We start from the raw sequence: 15,589 nt of genomic DNA, 5'->3' as shown, positions 1-15,589 counted from the left end.
GTGATGGAAAGATGAAGAGATGGAAGAACAGAGTGTGGGAGAGATCAGGGAAGAGGGTGAGCAGAGAGAAGGGCAGAGGCAGGCCGGCCAGAAAGAAGCCTGGCTTCAGTGCCAGAGAGCTGGATTCTAAAGCCATAAGAATCCTATGACAAATATCATACTGGCGAATAGTGAATGGATCCCCCTGAGATTAGGAATGTAAGATGGCTACTGTCACTACCTCTATTCAGCTTCATACTGGAGGTCTTAACTAGTGGAGTAAGGCAAGAGAAACAAATGTAAGCAAAAGGAGAAAATAAAACTTACTAGTCATAGACAACATGATTTGTATGCACAGAAGATCTCAATGTGACTTTAGTTAGATCGCTGGGTACAAGTTCAATATATAAACAGCAATTGTATTTCTATATGTGAACACAAATAGAAATTGAGATTTATAAAATTATGTTTTCAATTACATAAAAAGCCTCAGATGCCTCTCTGAGCTTCATTTTTCTCAATTATAAAATTAGGGCCACAACAATAATAACATTAACAGTAATAGCAACAGCAGCAGCTAGGGTTTGTTGAGTACCCACTGCCAGACATTGCTCTAAATGTTTACATGGATTATTTCTTTTAAACTTCACAACCCTTTAACGCTTGCTGTGAGAATTAAATGAGGAAATATATATAAAACACTTAGCAAATTGCATTGTATATAATAAATTCTGAATAAATTTTAGCTACATAAAAATGGGCATTGTTTTAGAGAAACCCGTAGACTTAGTTGTTAGTAGAACTAAGCTTCTATTCATTGGGCATGCAATTTGTAGAATAAACAATCATGCATTATTGTTTTAAAAAAATTGTGAATAGCTCATTTATTCATTTGTTCAGCCAGGCACTGCTCTTGGGTCTAGGAAAACACTGGACAAGCAAAACAGAAAAAAATCCATACTCTAATGGGGTGGGGCTTCCCAGGTGGTGCAGTTGGTAAAGAATCCACCTGCCTGCCAATGCAGGAGACACAAGAGTTGAGGGTTCCATCCCTGGGTCAGGAAGATTCCCTGGAGGAGGAAATGGCAACCCATTCCAGTATTCTTGCCTGGAAAATTCCATGGTCAGAGGAGCCTGGAGGGCTACGGTCCATGGGATCACAGAGTCAGACACAACTGAGTAACTGTACACACACGTACTCTAATGGAGTTTACAGTTTGGTAGGGGACATATGTATTAAGCAAATGGTATCACAGATTGTGCTATGAGACTGAAGTACAGGAGTTATGAGAATGTAAAAGAGGGGAGTGAAAATTCACAGGTGAGCTGAATTCAGAAGGCAAGTGGAACAGGGGCAGGGCTAGGAGAATGTTCCAGAGGAAGCAGTCTGTCTGAAGTGGGTAAGGGAGAGGATGTCATGATTCTGGACCTAAAAAAATTGTCTGAGCGACTGGAGCTCAAAGACTGAGGAGAGGGCCACTATATGAACTCTGGCTGCAGAGATGGACAGAGACCAGAGCATCAAGGCCTTGGGAGCTTTGTTAGGGATTTTCACAGTGGGGAGCAGTATGGTTTTATGCAGAGCGCTGATGTGGTCAGATTTGTGCTGTCAAAGTATTTTTCCACTGCAGAGGCTACTATTGTAGTCTGGGAATATATGAAGTGTAACCCGGGCTCAGGTACCAGCAGCAGAGAGAGGAAGAGTGGGAAGAGCTGAGAGGTGTTCAAGTGGTGGAGTTGAGGTTTGGTGTTAGCTTGGGTGAGGGTGGAGGGGTGCCCACTGATGCCTCCCTCCTAGGAGCCAACTCAAAGAACTGGGTGACTAGGGTGACATTCACTGAGGCGAGGACAGTCTTTGTCGATTAGCTTTACTAATATAATATGGAAACTTGAGAGGGTATTTGAAGTATTTCTTTTCCTATGGAAATCTGAATGTCTTACTCAGAGGGAAAAGAAGGATAGGTTTAAGATACTGACTTGGAAGCTTTGAGATATTTGCTCCTTGTTTCCCCTTTTATTTTCAAAAGGTGTCAAATGGTTATGTCTTTTGTCTTAAAAAAGGCTTGGGTATTAAACAGAAATTACTGAAGGTTGCACTTTTTACCAGTCTTCCCACCACTTGCCCTCTGTCTGTTTCTCCAACCTGAAAAACTGCAATGGGTTCAGTATAGTAATCTGTATGTCTTTATTCTGCCTAGGTCACCAAGTGGTTAGAACTGAGCAAAGAATTATGGGGGTTGGGATATTATTGCCACATCCATTAATTGTCCAAGTTGTCCATATTAAGATTTAGTTGCTCTGATGTTCTCTGCCTCTGGTTTAGAATGGCTTTGGCAGGTGTAGTAGGGCTAGAAAAGACCTTCACATCTCTTGGTCAGAGTCTTCAGTCTAATGCTGGCGGTGCTGGAGTTGATCTGAACAAGCCTGTGAGAAGGCTGTGGGGTTGACGTTCCCCAGGACCCACAGGGGCTTCCCAAGCCTTGGCATTATCTCAGAGAATGTCTGCAGCAGATCAGGGTTGAGCCTTCTGAAGTTCCTCCCATTCTTATGTAGCAGAAAGTATCCTGTAGGACTCCCAGAAGGGAGGGGAGGCCACTGGTGGCTTAGTCAGGGGGACATGTGTTGTGGGAAGGTATTCCTACAGTCTGACTCTTTGCTTAGGTACTAGAGGGGGGTGAGGGATGTGGCTGATAGTGTGTGTGTGTGTGAGTTTGTACCACCCTCAGGTCAAGTGGTAGGCTGTCTCTCTCCCTCTCTCTGTCAGTCTGTGTCTCACACACACACACACACACACACACACGCATGCACACTAGTGTCCTCAGCTGTGCCCACCTCTCTGGGTCATAGCCCAGCAACCTCCATGGTGTAGGGGAATGGGAATAGGACTTCATGGTCTGCCTTGAGTTCCCTGAAGCTACTAGACTCTGAGGCAGAGTGAAATCTGAGCATGGGACTCTTACGGGCTGCCTCCCTCCTTTCCCTCCCACCATTCCTAGCTAACAGCCGGACTCTCCCCTGTCTTTGCTCCTGTAGCACTCCACTTCTCTGAGCATCATGGGCTTTTCCAACACATTGGAGATGGAGCTGTCATCTACCAGGCTGGCGAGGACCCTTGAGCCACAGATGCAGAGCACAAGCAGCCTGACAGCTGCCCCACCCCAAGTGATGCCCCAAGTGGTACCAAGCCTGCTGAGTGGCCCCCCACCAACCATGTCCAGCCTAGCGAGTGGTCAAAAACAGGCTGTGCCCAGCCTGACAGCCAGTCACCTGCCAGCCATGCCCAGCCTAGTGCGTGGCCCACCCCAGTCCATACCCAGCCTAATGAGTGATCCCTCCCCAGCCATCGCAAGCCTGGCAAGTGATCACTCTCAGGCTGGACCCAACCTGATGTCTGGTCCCACCCACACTGTGCCAAGCCTGGCAACCTGTCCTCTGCAAAGTGTGCTTCCAGCTTCTGACGTGCAGCCGGAGACCGGGTCCGGCTGCAGTCCCGGTTCTGGCCGAACTGCAGGGGGCCTGTGCCCTGGGGATGGAACTGACCCCTCCCTGGGGAATGCCTTGTGTAAGGTAGGTCTTGGGGAAATGCCATTTAACGTCCTCTGCTTAACTCTGTGCAAAAGGGTGGCCCCTGAGGCCTCATTCTGGCCTTGGCTTAACAGCTCTGTGACCACCGATAGGGAAAATGTCTGATTTCTTTGATTCTTGTTGGCCTTTCACTTTTGAAAGATGGAAAGTGAGGATTCTACCCGCTTCACTGACTCTCTGGGACAAGGCCCTACAGCCGCTGCTCTGGATGCTTCCAAGGACTTGTCTATCCCCTCAGACCTGGAGGAGCCAATTAACCTCTCTGTGAAAAAACCCACACTGGTGCCAGTGGTCAACACATCTGTGGCCCTGCAGCAGTACCGGAGCCCAAAAGGTGAGACTCAGCAGCTTGCCCTTCATGCTGACTACACGCTTGAGCAGGTGGACTCAGCACCGCAGGTGAAAAGGTCAGCAGAGCCATCTGAGACTGAGGGAACAGTGTCTTTCTCTCAGGCTAACCTCACTTCTCTGTCCAGAACTGACCTTTTGATGCCTGTTCTCTTTCCCTCTCTGTGGCCAGGAATTTACCTCCTTGTAAAATTCCCCAGGCAGAAGTTTGGGGATCTGGGTTATAGGAAGGGGGACACAGGAAGAGCACCACCTCAGAAGGGCTGGGCTTGGCACAACATCTTAGGGACAAGAACACATCTGACTCTGGGTTAGCTGACCCGCTCTCTCTTTATGTTGATATGTGTGCAAGATACCTAACATTTCTGACTTAGTTTTCTCCCCTGTAAATGGAGCTAATCATAGCTACTTCATAGGCTTCTGGGAAAAATACCTACAGTGAAATCATTTGATGACTTATTCTGCAGTAACAAGAATTTGCCTTGCACCTGGCCTCAATGTGGATTTTTGTCTCACAGAAAAGGGAATTTGGACTGGTTGGACTTGGCTCTGATTGTCTTCTCAGCTCCCCACACGCATTCTCAAATGGGGCTAGGCCAAGGCACCTTCCTTCCAGGGAAGGTGAGGGCTGGCTGGAAAGTTAGATAGCAACTGCCTAGTGAGTGCTGGGGGCCTTCTTAGTTCAGTGTATGAGGCATGGGTAGTTTGTAACGATCAATGTTACCTACGAATTTAATAGATGAAGAAATTTTTCTCCTTGTCCCCTCATATTGGCTCTTCCTAACTGCACAATAATGCAACCCTGAATTTTAAGCAATTAAATATTTTGAACCCTGCTTGTCCGTGGAAGGCGCCTCGGCCAGCGCCTGGGGCTGAGTGGGCGCCCAGTACATGCTAGAGTCCTCCTCTCTCCCCACTGCCCCCTGCCCATCTGCGGCGGTTGCACTTCTCTGGGGAGGGCTCCTGGGAGCCTCTTGCCCCTGGAAGGTGAGCTGGATTCTCAGGCTGTGCTGAAATCCCAGCACTTGGCTGATAAGGAAGGGGCTGCACAGAATGACTCCTAAGAGCAGGTGACACCAGTATATACATGGGGAACGAGTAACTTCTGAGCTCATTTTGAAGGTGAGATGCTGGCTCCTCAGCACCTAACCCAACACTCACTGCTAGGTAGCCTCTGAGTCTTACCTGTGTTATCTTTGAAAAAGAAAGTAGCCTTCTTCCCCCCTCAGGAAGGGAGCTGGGTAGGATTGTCACCATGATGAGTGATTACAGTGTGAGTAATGACGGTATGACAGGCGTGTGACCGCAGTATGAGTAGCGGATAAGAAAAGAAGGTGTGGGTGACAGGTTGTGTTATCATAAATGTATTATGAATTTGTCTTTTGTCTTAGAGTATGAGAATTTTGAACAAGGAGCCCTTGGGCTGAACACAAAAGGGAACCAGAGTATCAGGTAACAGACCCTTGGCCCAACATCCTTCTCCCACCATCCCACTTCACGTCCTGGGAGACTGGCACAGGAATTGAGCCTCCTTGATGACTTAATCTGGAGCTTGCCTGCCTCTGTCTTCTTCAGCCCTCAGACCCTGGAGTGGGTGTGTGGTTGTGTGTCTGGGATGGTTGTGGGAGGATGTCTTGACTCCAATACTGTGAAGCAGGCACTCTGGGCGCAGTTCCCCCTCTACAGGGGTCCCCCTTTGATCAGAGGACTCCCAGGGGCCAATGGGACCTGACCAGGTGGCGGGCTGAAACAGGGCCCTGTGGAGGGTTGGACTGAGGAGCTCCTGAGAAGTTCAGTTGTGGGATTGTGGATGAGCTTGACTTAGCAGTCGGGCCAGAGGGATGTGGCCCGTCCGAGACCCAGGGATGTGGTTCTTGCCCTAGACCCTTCAGTAATGAGCCCAAGATTCCCTACGTGCGCCTGGAGCGGCTCAAGATCTGTGCTGCCTCCTCGGGTGAGATGCCGGTGTTCAAGCTGAAGCCACAGAAGAATGATCAGGATGGGAGCTTCCTGCTGATCATTGAATGTGGTGCTGAGTCCTCCAGCATGTCCATTAAGGTACTGCTTTTCTCTGCCTTCTCCTTGAAACTTGGCCCAGTTCAGGAGCCTCTCTTTCCTCTCTGCTCCTGGCAGAATCCTGGCTCCAGCCTTGTTCCAAGTCTCGGAATGGGGCTGCTGCTTGGCCATACCTTGTCCCCTGCTGCCTGGGGTCTGTGAGGGGCACACTAGGACTGAGCTGTCCTGGTGTTCCTAGGGCTGGCTGGTTTGGGGTCCTGAAATAAGTTGGTGCCCAGGGCTTGTCATTTTTCCTCTCCCTCCCTCAACAACGTGGTACCTCGCTCTGACCGCTCAGACTCACTTCTTCCCCAAGGTCAGCCAGGACCACTTGCCTGATGCCATCCAGGCCCCAAATCTGGGGGGAAGAAAGGTCACTGTCACATCTCTGGCTGGGCAGCAGCCCCCAGAGGTGGAGAGTGCATCTCCTGAAGAACACAGGCTCATCCCTCGAACCCCTGGAGCCAAGAAGGGGCCCCCAGTACCCATAGAGAATGAGGATTTCTGTGCTGTCTGCCTCAACGGGGGGGAGCTGCTGTGCTGTGACCGCTGCCCCAAAGTGTACCACCTTTCCTGCCACTTGCCAGCCCTGCTCAGCTTCCCAGGGTGAGTCATGCAACCCGGGCCCTGACCTGGATGGCACAGTGATCTTCCAAGGGAGGTTATTCCAGGCCAGCCCACAGGGCTTTCTCTGGGGGACTTCCTCCCCTCTCTGGCCTGCATAAACTGCAGGTCTGTGACTCAGTGGCTCTCTCTGTGCTCCTTCTGCACACAGACAGGCGGATGCTTCCCTTCTCTGCTCCCAGCTTCCTCCTCTGTTCCCAGCTTCCTCTTGTACAGATATATCCCTTGACATCTCTCCCAGCCCCTTGCTAACTCCTGTTTTTCTGGATTCACTAATCCTGAGTTAACTGAGTTTCTTTCAAGCCCGTTGCTAAGAAGCCATTCTCTGTAGGGCTGGGGACTTAGTTTCTCATGCCACCCCCACTCCAATCCTGTCTCGGGGTAGAGGGACAAGGGAGGGGGCTGTGGACATATGCTGAGGCCTCACGTGGCCTCACTTGCCTCTGCAGGGGAGACTGGGTGTGTACTTTGTGCCGCAGCCTGACCCAGCCTGAGATGGAGTATGATTGTGAGAATGCCCGCTTTAGCCAGCCTGGAGTGCGGGCCCCTCCTGGCCTGAGCATATATGACCAGAAGGTAGGGAGGGGTCTCTGGGAACAAGGTTCCCACCTGGGGTAGCCTGCCTGTGCCTATGGGGGCTGAGACTTTTCTGAGGGGATGAGAAGCCTCTCTGGTACCTCTCTTTTGGGCTATGCCTGGACATTGGCCCCTGGGGGTTCGCTATGATTTTTCTTCTGCCAGCTGTCTTCCTCTGGCCTGGGAGTCTGAACTGTGCCCTGGTATGGCTGGCGGCTCGTACCCTGTGGGCCAAAGCCATCGGGGTCACCATGGTTAATTCCTACTGAGGTGGGGCCAGAGCAGACTGACACGGCTGCCCATTCTGGTTTCCGCAGAAGTGTGAGAAGCTGGTGCTTTCCTTGTGCTGCAATAGCCTCAGCCTGCCCTTCCATGAACCTGTCAGCCCGCTGGTAAGGAAGCCCTCACTGGTTCTGCAGAAGGCCTGGGCCTCGAGCGGATTGCGGTGGGGCCCGGGGTGGGCTCGGAGCGTGGCCGCTGGAAGTAGGGGTAATTGTGCATGATCTCGGGACCTGGGGGCCTGGCCACCACAGCCCCCCACAGCTGCTGTTGTGTCAGACCTGCTTGACATGTAAACCACTCCTCCTTTCCCTTTCTCTCTTCCCTCCACCTGTTGCTTCCTGCTGCCTTTCTCTTCCTTGTGTTCTTTTACTTCTACTCCAACTCATTCTCTATCTCTTCTTCCTTCTTTTCCTTCACTTTTCTCCTCCACTTCTCTCTTCCTATTTGCTTCCCCTCCTCTCCTCCCCCAAGGCCCGACATTACTACCAGATTATTAAGAGGCCCATGGACCTGTCGATCATCCGGAGGAAGCTGCAAAAGAAGGACCCAGCTCACTACACCACCCCGGAGGAGGTGGTATCAGACGTCCGCCTCATGTTCTGGAACTGTGCTAAGTTCAATTACGTACGTCTTCCCTGTTTTCCCTCTTCTCTATTTCCAGTGAACCCCAGGACTGTCATGGCTGGATAGGGGTGTCTGGTTTGGGCCTGGGCTGCCATGAGGTCCTGGGAGCAGACCTTCGGGGGCCGACTGTAGTGACTGTGTATAAACTCTCTCCCACATTTGGGCCTCAGCATGAACTCAGGAGGAAGATGGGGGTTGTTAGTGACTCGCTATCTGTGGGTAACTGTCAGGGTCACTTCTACTTGGAGAGCTGATGATGCTAAACGGATTATCCTGGGTCCTGAGAAAATGTAGAGTTTGAGCCATCCAGGAGACCCAGCCAGGCTTTGTGCTCTTTGTACAGCTCTTGAGCGGCCTGGAAGGGATGGGCTGGTGGATCAGGGCCAGATAATCACTGCTCTCCTCCCCCTTCAGCCCGACTCTGAAGTTGCAGAGGCAGGCCGCTGCCTGGAAGTGTTCTTTGAGGGCTGGTTGAAGGAGATCTACCCTGAGAAACGGTTTGCTCAGCCACAGCAGGAGGACTCAGACTCTGAGGAGGTGTCTAGTGAGAGTGGGTATTCCACTCCCCAGGGCTTTCCGTGGCCCCACTACATGCAGGAGGGCATCCAACCCAAGAGGCGGCGGCGACATATGGTAAGAAGCTGCTGCCAGCTGGCAGGCGGGTGGGTAAGTGGGTGATTAGGCAGGTGGAGGGCACCCCTGCAGCAGGTACAGGGTAACCTGAAGTGAGGCTTTTCAGCTCAGGTGGCACAAGAGAGTAGGGACAAGGAGCCCTCACTTCCCACCCCTCAGCCTAAGTGGAAGGCAAGGGAGTGTGGGGCTCTTCAACTCCAGTGACCCCTGAGGCTCGGAACTCAGAGAGGTGGATGTATCTGCCTGGGTCACCCCGAAAATTTGCAACAGGACCAGGTCTCCTGACTCCTGCTGGTGATTCCACACTGTGATGCCCTGGTCTCAATCCTGATCTCCACTTGGGTTGAGAGAAAGGGAGAGTCTTCTTAGCCCCTTGACGTAGAGAAGGAAGGAGAGGTGTTGCTTGTGGGAAAGAGATCTCCTCTGACCTTCTGTCTGGTCTCACTCGTGCAGACCTGACCTGAAACGTCAGTTCCATGCTGTTTCATTCCACTGACACGTACTGCCTGCCCTCTGTGTGCCAGGGTCCCACTAGCCACCCCCATTACCTGTGACACTTGGCACACAGTGCTTGGTGGCTTCAGTGAGTTTTGAAGTTGCATCCCTGGGGTGGAATAAAACACTTTGGCCCTGGGGAATCCCATTCTGGACTTTTCACACTAATGAACCCTACATTTGGGCATTCTGATTCTAATTTTTTTTTTTTCCTTTCAGGAGAATGAAAGAGCAAAACGAGTGTCGTTCCGCCTGGCCAACAGCATCTCCCAGGTGTGAGGGCTGGAAGGAGACCGAGCACTCTGGCAGCTGGTGCCGCCTCCCGTTGACCCCTCCTCCCCACCTTTCAGCTCATTCTCCTTGGATCGTGGACGTGAGACGCTTCTTGTCGAGCCTGTACTGCCCTTCTTTGCCGTTTGCATCTTACAGCATTTATTTGGGAGCCATAGTGCATCCACTACAGAGAAGATTTCAGTAATAAACAGCAAAGAGGGGGTGTTCCCTGTGAGCAGAACGGTCAGATGTGTAGGGTCCACTTGACAAGACCAAGCCTGGTCGGGCTCAGGAGGACCATCCTTCCTTGGTGAATTCTTCCTGCTGACGAAGGCAGACATTTCTCACTTTTCAGTGCGCAGGGCTCAGGAGCAGCATATGTATCTGAATTCCTCTTGGGCCCAGAAGAGGGTAAAAGAAGGGAGAGAGGTTCTGATGTATCTACTGCAGGCCTGTGATCCTTGACCTAGCACAGCCAAAGACTGTCACTGTTTGCCTTTGTTTGGCCTGCTCGGACAGAGGCACCTGTGCTGGGTGTGGTAATGAGGCTTCTAGAGGCCACAGGTCTCAACTGGTGCCTATTCGGGTTCTCACGGTTTTCAGGGTATTTGTTCTTCACGTCCCCTCTCCTGATGTTGATGCAGGTGGCCACTGTGGAGCTCTGGATTGTGTAGCATTCTTGATGGGGCTGGGGAGCTGTGCAGAGACCACTTAGGTCTTCAGGCTCAGATCTTACTTACAGGCTTAAGAAGATTTTAACTTCAGAGTGTGCCCTCTGTGCCACTTTCTTGGATTGCGAGCTCTTCTTTGGTGTCAGAACTGGCTTCTTAGAAGTGATTATAGGTGGCCACCCCTTCATTATGCCCATTCAGAGGTCCAGACCCTGAGTTCTGCTTGGGAGAACCGTGAGGAAGCTGCTGTCTGCTTCACATGCAGAGGTTCTGGGCCAAGGAGAATGACCCACAACCAGCTCCCTCTGCTGGGTCTCTCCTCCGGCTTAGAGATCCTAGCTCTCAACTCCTCCACTTCATAGAGCCAAAGATCGGAGTGAGTCCTCTGACTCGCCTGCCCTCAGGCTGTCCATAGCCAAGAAAAAGGCAAGACTCTGCTGACAGCCCCCCACCCCCTTGTGTTTGTTGGAGGTTGGAGAAGGTCAAAGGGACTGGCAGGAGCCAGGCCTCAGCATTCATGGAAGTTCTGTCAGGGATGTAAAACTTATAGAAGTCTCTTCAGTGTCCTTTGGTGACCCTGAAGCAACTTCAGAACGTTATTTCTCCAGGAATTCAGAGAGAAGTGTTCTGGGGGTCATGGGCACAGGAGCAGAGCTCCAGGCTACATCTCAGATAGATGGTCATGGTCCATGCAAGGAGTTTGGGAAGAAAAGGCATGAACAGATTCTGGGGGTCAGGACACCTCATTGGCAAGGGCTTAGTTGAGAAGGAACCTGTTGCTGATGTTGGCTTGGCCTGGAGGCAGCTCTCCCTGGTCCTGTCCTGGCTTAGCTAATTTCAAGGGAGCTGCAGGTCATGGCTTTATTTTTGCCAAGAGGTGAAGTTTAAGGAAATTCTTGTCTGTGGGGCCCTTGTTAATGGGGACATTTTGATCAGAGAAACATTTCTTCTCTCCTTGTGAGTGGATGGAACTGCTCATTTCCTTTCCACCCAGGCTGAAAGAGCACCTTCACTTCAAAGCAGACTATGCCCACTGACTTACCATTCTCTCACCAGCACATGCCAAGCTCTCCTAAGCAGATGGGCTTCCATAATCATGTTTTCTAGTTTGGGGTAACTAAGTCTTGAATACTCCAGTAGCCAGGCAATCTTTGGGTGTAACCCTCTGTTCTTTGGCGCTCATATGACTTTATGGTTTGGGCTCTGGCTAATTTCCCTTTCAATTTTTGAATCTTTTTCTCTATTTAGTTGGCTTGGCAAGGTTCTCTTTGTAATTACCTCATTAATTCCTCCTCTCGGTCATTTTTCCTTTGTGTGGGTCACCTTCCCACCTTCTCTGGGTCACCTTCACGGTGCTTTGTGTTGGGCAGCTGGTGAGGGCTGTGGCAGTCTCAAACCTGATTGAAATCTTTCCCCAAGACCAGTGGGAAACCACAAATACAAAGCAGAAATACAGTTTAGTGCTTGGCTTCCCTTGTATCAGTGTTGTTCCCACTTGTAGCCTGCTGGGCCAGGGGACCTTAGTGATGTGGTAGAGAGTCACATGCTCCCTTCCCACTGCTGAGAACCCTGCATGCCTTTAGGCCCCTGAGCAGGGAGGGTGGGAGGGAGGGTATCTTTTCCTCCAAGAGTGTGTGGCCCCCTCATTCCTCCACTGGTTATCCCACAGCACTGCCCTCTCCTGGCTTTTCCTGTGTACTTAACACCAGTGTTTTAAGTCATAGTTTTGTTTTGTTTTTGCATGCAGAAAACAACATGGTGTTTTAGAAATTAAACAAAAGGCTACTGGCTGCGTGACCAACTTTAATGGCTTTTTGTTAACATTTGAGCTAATCCAGTTTTTTACTTATTCCTATAATGGTCCCATTTTGGCATCAGTTAAGTCCTTTGGTCATTGACAAAGTCATGAAGTGAAAATGCAATGAGTTCTGGTAAGGTACAGAATGCAGTCCTAGAAGAGAAATTGGCTTTCTTGGATATGCTGAGAAACAGAAGAATGGGCTAGCTTCAGCTGATGCAAAGGAGATTGTAGTGCACTCTTCTAGAACCTAGGTAGGTTGACTCTGCCTAACTTCCAGCAGTTGCCAACTATACATCTTGCCTGTCTGTGCAAGTGGCAGCCACCAGATCCTCTGTAGGCTCTGTAGGTCTTCACAGAGAACCCTGCCATCAACCCTGGTGCACTCTGGCTCTCTGTACCCAATTCTGGCAACAGGTTTTTGCTTTGCTCCTAAGACCTAGACCCCTCCCTACATGTTCCTGGGCTCTGCTCTGCTTTCTCTTTCACTCCATGGAGTCACCTACAGTCTTCTCTTCTGAACTCCTTAACTGAGACTCTGCCCTTTCTGGATTAACATCCCCTTTGCTTCCTCTTCTCCCACTCTTCCACTGCTATTAATTAAACTGCCTGCTCCTTCAACCCGTTTCCAAGACCTTAGCTCTCTGTTCTCCCAAGCTTTCAGTCTTCTCCTGGACTTCCTCCTCTCCTGAGCCTAAACCCATGTCCCATGACACACTGATGCTTTTTTCAGCGTCCTGAACTTCCTCATCCTCTCCAACTTCTGCTGGAACTATCAACCCTCCTCCACTTTCTGCATCAACCTGTGTTTAGCTCCCTCTTTCTGGGCTCCTAAGCATGACAGATTCAGAGTTGAGAGCCTCAGCTGGGCTCTCAGTATTGATTGGTGTTCTTTGACTTGTTATTACTCTGCTTTCCATGCGTGCCCTTTATCTTTTCTCTCAGCAAATGACTGGCCTCATTGCCTACTTCACAGAAGAGAGACCCTAAAACAAGACTTTTGCTGTTCACGTGCTCCTCTTGCCTCCCATGCCTCTGTGTGGCCATCCTTAGCTCCCTGCCAGTTATTCCTGCTTGGTGCTCTACTTCTCTAATCCTGCTCTGCATCTTCCAAGACTGTGCTCCACCGCTTATCTCACTGCTCCCATTTTCCAGGGTCTTCAGCCACACTCTCCACTGGTTACCTCCACATAGATAACAAACAAACTAAGGTCTCCCCAAGGTTAAAATAAAATTTCTTAGAGTCTGTTACACTTACATTTTCCCCTTGTCAGCCAAATTTCCCTCAACAAAATATTTTTTATTGATTCTTCCTAGTCACTTTTTCATCCTCTATATAGTTTTTCATAAAAGTCACCAGTGACTGCCCGGTTGCCAAATCAAGCGAATACCTTTCAGTCCTCAACAGTCGTGAACTCCCTACAGCATTTCACATCATCTACCACTTCCTTTTTGAAAAACCCTCTTTACTTGGCTTTGGTGACACCACAGCTGTCTGGATTATCCTTTCCCTCTCACCACACAGGCTGAGCCTTCCTGAACATACGGACAGGGAGCGCCATTGGTAGCATCCTGTGGTCTCCCCTCTTCAGGAGCCCATGGGCAGGAGGAAGCGTGGCTGCTCCTTCCCCGACCCTTCGTGTCTGCCTGTTTTCTTTGACTTCATTTCTTCTCCTGGACTCAGATCTCCTCATGCCAAGCACGTGTATGAGCTCTGCTGGGAGGACAGTATCTGTGATTCTTTCTGTCTCTCCCAGCACAGACACAGACAGATTTTAGCTAGACTTTAGTGTGCTAAGAGGCCCTGTATAAATCAGCCCAGGAATGTGGATTAGGTCTTACCAAGAAGAAATTTGGTAAACTGGATTTCCCAGCTGGTGGGCAGCTCATCACCAGGATCCTCACACCAAATTAGAGCCTGCCTTAGCCAGGAAGGAGCATGGGATCATGGTAAGCATGCTTCCATGCATGGATCAGTGTGCTAGCCAGGAAGAAGATCCCATCTGGGGTGGGTATCTGCCACTGATAACATTCTGTTGGAGGGAAATCAGGAAGTTCTGTGATTCATCACTTGCTTGGGGTTCAGCTAGGGTCAGCCTGGCCCCTTGAGCCAGGTCGTCCCCTTCTGTACCCACCACCACCTGCTTGCTCCAGTTGTTCCTTGAGCTGGAGGCAGATGCTGATTGTTTTCTTGGAGGCAAGAAGGTATGACAGAAAGATGTATTATTTGAGATGCTAGATACCTAAGTTTTGACTCTGCCAGTTATGAACTGTGTGACCTGGGGTACAGTTTCCCCATCTATAGAGTTGTGGGGAGGAAGTGAGGAGGGAGATGTGAAAACAGTGATCTCTCAGAGGCTCTCCAGCTCTAAAGATGGTAATGGTGATTCTAATTCTAATGGTGATTCTAATTCTAACGTTCAGGCCACACAGGGAACAAGGGAACACCGCAGTGGGACATGGCTAGGGAGTCTTGACCAAGCCAGGGCAAAGGGCCTCACAGGCCAGACTGAGCTGCCTTGAGGAAAGTCTTCAGTAGCTGGTGCTGCTTCTGGAGCCATGTGCTCAGTCCTCAAGCTGCACCCCTCTGTTGGCTGTGTAGGGTAAGTTCCTGCTAGGCCTCTTCTAGAAGTGGCCATCTGATCCAAGGTGGTTGGGGGCATGAGGGAGGACCATTATAAGGGGAAGTGTCACTGATCTTAATAGAACCTACACATTCAAGAACAAATTAAAAAAAGAGCACTTTTCTTTACCAGTAATTGTGTCCTGGAGTGTTTTTTCAGTGGAGATGGTTGAACCGACTTCATGGTCTTCTCACCCCCAGACTCCACCATCCTTAAGACACAAGGTGGGGAAGAGCAGAGTGGGGAGCTTTCTCACTAGGAAAGAACTCCACTCTCTGCTTCTTACTGTGTGAACACAGCCTGTTCTTTGAAATAGAGGCAGCAAGTCTGAGGCGAGGTCTGGGGGAAAAATGCCCATCACTTCTAGACCCTGGCCACTTCAGGAATATCCTTCATATAGCAACATTGCCCAGTCACTTAACCTGAGCGTTCCTCTCTGCCCAGTGGCTTCCAGTCATCGTGCGGGGCAAGGACACTGTAGTGAATATTTGTCATTCATTCTGACTGAATGGAACCTGAACCTCTTTCCTATTTTGGGGGAATTCCCCACCCCAGGAGTCTTGGGAGGCAGAGCTCACTTCTCACTGTTGAGTCTGAATACATTAAAACTTGATTTCCCAGCATGCCTTGCAGCCTGGGTACTGGCCCAGTGGTAGTTATTTTTTAAAAAGAGAGAGAAAGAAGAGAAAGGCAAGCAAAGCAGGGACTACAGAGACCCCTCTGGTGACAGCGCTGGCTGCAGCGAGGTAGTAGCAGCAGCACAGCCGAAGGAGCTGGTGTTTGATGGCAGCGGCAGTTTCTCCAGCACTCCAATTAGCTCAGTTCCCTGGCCTTCCCAATAATTCTCCGAAATGCTTTAAAAATCGTTTGATAAACTCATTTTCTTCTTAAATTAGCCAAAGTTGATCCTTTTACCTGCAACCAAGCATCCTAACAGATGCAGAAATCTTGATGAATCTGATAAAGTCATGGGCTCACTCTTAGAGCTCCAGACCCACAAACCTTGTGGTCTGTGGACACTT

General features: G+C 50.1%; 1 protein-coding gene across 3 annotated transcripts in view; it reads left to right on the top strand.

Moving 5' to 3' along the window:
- TRIM66 (tripartite motif containing 66) overlaps positions 1–11,014 on the top strand; it is a 60,227-nt gene extending 49,213 nt beyond the window's left edge. For all 3 annotated transcript variants that reach the window (XM_044929487.2, XM_025266609.3, XM_044929488.2), the window contains 10 exons: positions 3,013–3,546; positions 3,706–3,898; positions 5,304–5,364; positions 5,796–5,970; positions 6,284–6,573; positions 7,041–7,167; positions 7,485–7,559; positions 7,921–8,073; positions 8,488–8,706; positions 9,421–11,014. In XM_044929487.2, the coding sequence (XP_044785422.1) occupies positions 3,013–3,546; positions 3,706–3,898; positions 5,304–5,364; positions 5,796–5,970; positions 6,284–6,573; positions 7,041–7,167; positions 7,485–7,559; positions 7,921–8,073; positions 8,488–8,706; positions 9,421–9,480 (1,887 nt within the window). In that variant the 3' untranslated portion in view covers positions 9,481–11,014. The remainder of the gene's footprint in view (positions 1–3,012; positions 3,547–3,705; positions 3,899–5,303; positions 5,365–5,795; positions 5,971–6,283; positions 6,574–7,040; positions 7,168–7,484; positions 7,560–7,920; positions 8,074–8,487; positions 8,707–9,420) is intronic.
- Positions 11,015–15,589: the final 4,575 nt, after the last annotated feature.

Source organism: Bubalus bubalis, chromosome 16 (assembly GCF_019923935.1).
Source record: "Bubalus bubalis isolate 160015118507 breed Murrah chromosome 16, NDDB_SH_1, whole genome shotgun sequence".
Lineage (NCBI taxonomy): Eukaryota > Metazoa > Chordata > Mammalia > Artiodactyla > Bovidae > Bubalus > Bubalus bubalis.
This window is presented reverse-complemented; position numbering and strand designations above follow the sequence as displayed.